Here is a 3,071-nt window from a genome sequence, read left to right on the forward strand (position 1 = left end):
AACATGGGTCGATATAGTCATACACATCGTGTCTCAATGTGCGGATCATAGCACATACATGTGGACATGGCAACCCGGACATTTGCCATGTTAGACATGTACACTTATGTTGCTGCATATCCACAACCAAATAAACATCTCCAGTAAAAACCTTGAACGTCCCACCCAAATAGGGCATCATAGTAATCTGAGCAGATCTCGTGATATTTGACATTAGCTTTTCCTCTGTTTGGGTCCAACCACACTCTTCCACTTATCTGTACCACGCATATGGGTGTCCAACATGGCTACAAGCTTATCCATGTGCATCAACAACAACGTATAAATTGTTTGGTGTCGTTTCTCTCTTAACCACGCATTGAAGGACTCTGCAATATTAGTTGTCATTTTATCCCAACGTTTTTTAAGGAACTTTGACATCGCCCAATGCTCCAGACTATTCTCCGCAACCCACCTTGCTAGGTCGCCATTAAAACGCACAAGTTTTTCAAACGCCTCATTGTAGTCTATATCCAACCGAGCATATGCAATGTTGTCTAAAAGCAACAAAGCATCTTCTTTCCCTTTCTTTCCCCTTAGGTTTTGCCTATTGAAGAAGCTTGAAAAGTTCTCTTTCACATGTCGATAACAATAGGCGTGATTTTCTACCCCAAATAACTCCGAAACACTACGCAATATCCCTTGATGTCTATCTGATATAATAATTACTTCTTGACCATCTAGGATCCCCTTCAATTTCTCCAAGAACCAATACCAATCCTCATAATTTTCTGAACCAACCACACCCAAGGCTAGAGGGAACATTCCATCATCTACGTCATATGCAATGGCAGACAAAGGAGCTCCTTTGTATGGACCACTTAGGTGGCAAGAATCAATTGCTAATACTGGTCGACACCCCATGGTGAACCCTTGAATTGAAAATGCATGGGCAATGAACAATTGCTTGAAGTGACCTTCATGAGAAGTGTACTCGGCAATAGTTCCAGGGTTAATTTCCCTTAGCCTATGGCATAACCAAGGCAAAAACGCGTAGGACTCACGTGGAGATCCATATAAACGCTCTTTTGCCTTCTCTTTAAGATGCCATGCTTGGTTATAAGTTAATTGAACTCCATGATCACGTTCAAAATCCTTGCAAAGTTGTCGAGGAAGGTATTCTGGAGTTGTTCTAAACACGTCTTCAACAACAACAACACCTCTCTTGGAAGAAACCCGCACCTTAGTTGAACACTCATCTTGAGCTATATCATTATGATTAACTTGGTAAGTATAAACTCACAATATTTCATTTCCTTCAACAGCATGAGCTGTTATCTTCCAAGGACAATCCTCAACCGAACACTTTACTAACATATGAGTAGGTGAATTTTTCTTGTACTTGTATTGAAACCTTCCAGCTAATGACATTTGGTATATTGCATTCCGAAACTCATCTGCATTCTTAAATGTATGTCCGGAACCTAATATTGCCTCACGAAACCGATTCGATTCCAAAGGGGTGTACTCACTATCTGCACAACGCGATGCAAAACCTCTTGATAACATCATAGTATTAGGACTTGCATCGCATGATGCATTAGACGAAGGAAACGTAGGATGTGGACCTCTGCATTTACATTCATAACCAAAATTAGACTACATAATGCGTAAAATTGATATTCATCAAATTTTAAATAGACATCCAAGTGAAAACGCATTACCCAAGTGCCAACTGTGTATTCGGTATATTTGCCTCTATGGCTTCCACACCGGGTGACTCAACTATGTACACATTTGCAAAGTCATCAATGTGGGAAACCACGTTATCCAAGTCATCCTCATCTTCTAAATCTTGGATGACTCTAGGGTTAAACTTGAGGGTGTAGTGCATCCTCCTCACATGAAGGGAAATGTCGAATTTTTCTAACACCTTGTGAGTGAATTCTTCAAATGTCATTCCTTTATAAATGTGAATACCTTTGCTTCTTCCACCAACATATTCCCAAAGGCCATCATTTTTTTGGACAAGTTTGCCTCCCACGAAAATATGACAGTATATTCTATTTGTGGCATCCATCAACCTATTGAAATAAAGCACAAATTTATATTGTTGAACAAACAATAATGCATATTCAATGTGATCTTAAAAGTTTTTTCATCTCACAATATACTATGTTCCCATACGAAAAAGTTATATTTTAAAAAATGTATATACAAAAAAATGTGACTTTAAAGTCTTAAAAAATAATTTTTGTTGCTCCTTTTGATTATTCTAACCATTGTCAACAGTAAGATTATTTTAAGATAGGCACTAATAAACAAAATATGAATATGGGTAATGGTTTCTCATACGCAACAGAATCAACCTCCAGCCATCATTACTAAATGTTGAATGTTCTTATGGCACAACTGTACAAGGGTTCACATCAGTGACCATAAACTTTAACATGTACACCATGGAACACATGCGTACAGACTATTCTTTGCAAAGTAAAATAGCAATAATAGGACTTCTATGCCAATCAAATTACAAATGTATTAAAACTCAAACAAGTGCACGAAGAGGTGGAGGAGGTTCCTTGCAATACCAATGTATTGATAGATGAGCTAGATAACTTAAGGGGAAGAGAAGTAAAAGCAACCCACCACAACAATAGAAATCTTTTATCAACACACATCCAATTGATGTAGAAGTCTGCAATTTTGGTTCCTTACAATTCCAGAAGAATAATTGCCAACCCAAAAATGTAAACTATATATCTAATGAGAACCAAAACAGAGTTGGAAAACTCATCTTTGGTAGCTTAGTAACTATGTTTTAATTAGACATTTTTTAATTGTATGTTCTAGAAAAGAAGCAAGTAAAGTGCTCTAACCATATAAATTTTGAATAAATACCCAAAAAAGAAGAAAAACAAGTGCAGCCTATAGAAGATTTTGTTAAAAAATGAAGTTCAATCTCCACTTCATGTCCTACATGTGCGTGTACTGTTTCAAAGTTCTTTATTCAAGAACCTATCTTTGTTTTCGAGAAATGAGTTTGGAGATGTCTACCCCATATAATTTAATATTCAAGCAAAAGCTAAGAA

At 37.1% G+C, this 3,071-nt stretch overlaps 1 protein-coding gene across 1 annotated transcript; it reads right to left on the minus strand.

Moving 5' to 3' along the window:
* Positions 1-213: 213 nt before the first annotated feature.
* Positions 214-1,939, minus strand: LOC117908348. Its single transcript, XM_034821936.1, has 3 exons — positions 1,704-1,939; positions 1,464-1,609; positions 214-1,244 (listed from the first exon to the last, which is right to left on the minus strand). Exons 1-3 carry the CDS (start codon positions 1,937-1,939, stop codon positions 214-216), a joined length of 1,413 nt encoding a protein of 470 aa, XP_034677827.1.
* Positions 1,940-3,071: the final 1,132 nt, after the last annotated feature.

This window comes from Vitis riparia, chromosome 19 (genome assembly GCF_004353265.1).
Source record: "Vitis riparia cultivar Riparia Gloire de Montpellier isolate 1030 chromosome 19, EGFV_Vit.rip_1.0, whole genome shotgun sequence".
NCBI lineage: Eukaryota > Viridiplantae > Streptophyta > Magnoliopsida > Vitales > Vitaceae > Vitis > Vitis riparia.

Bases quoted from the DNA above. Each gene is read 5' to 3' on its own strand.
- LOC117908348 (XM_034821936.1), bottom strand. From the start codon at position 1,939: ATGACATTTGAAGAATTCACTCACAAGGTGTTAGAAAAATTCGACATT. The intron at 1,610-1,703 runs GTAATGCGTTTT...ATGTAAATGCAG, and splicing joins AATACACAGTTGGCACTTGG to AGGTCCACATCCTACGTTTC. The intron at 1,245-1,463 runs GTTCCGGACATA...ATAATGATATAG, and splicing joins GTTTCGTGAGGCAATATTAG to CTCAAGATGAGTGTTCAACT.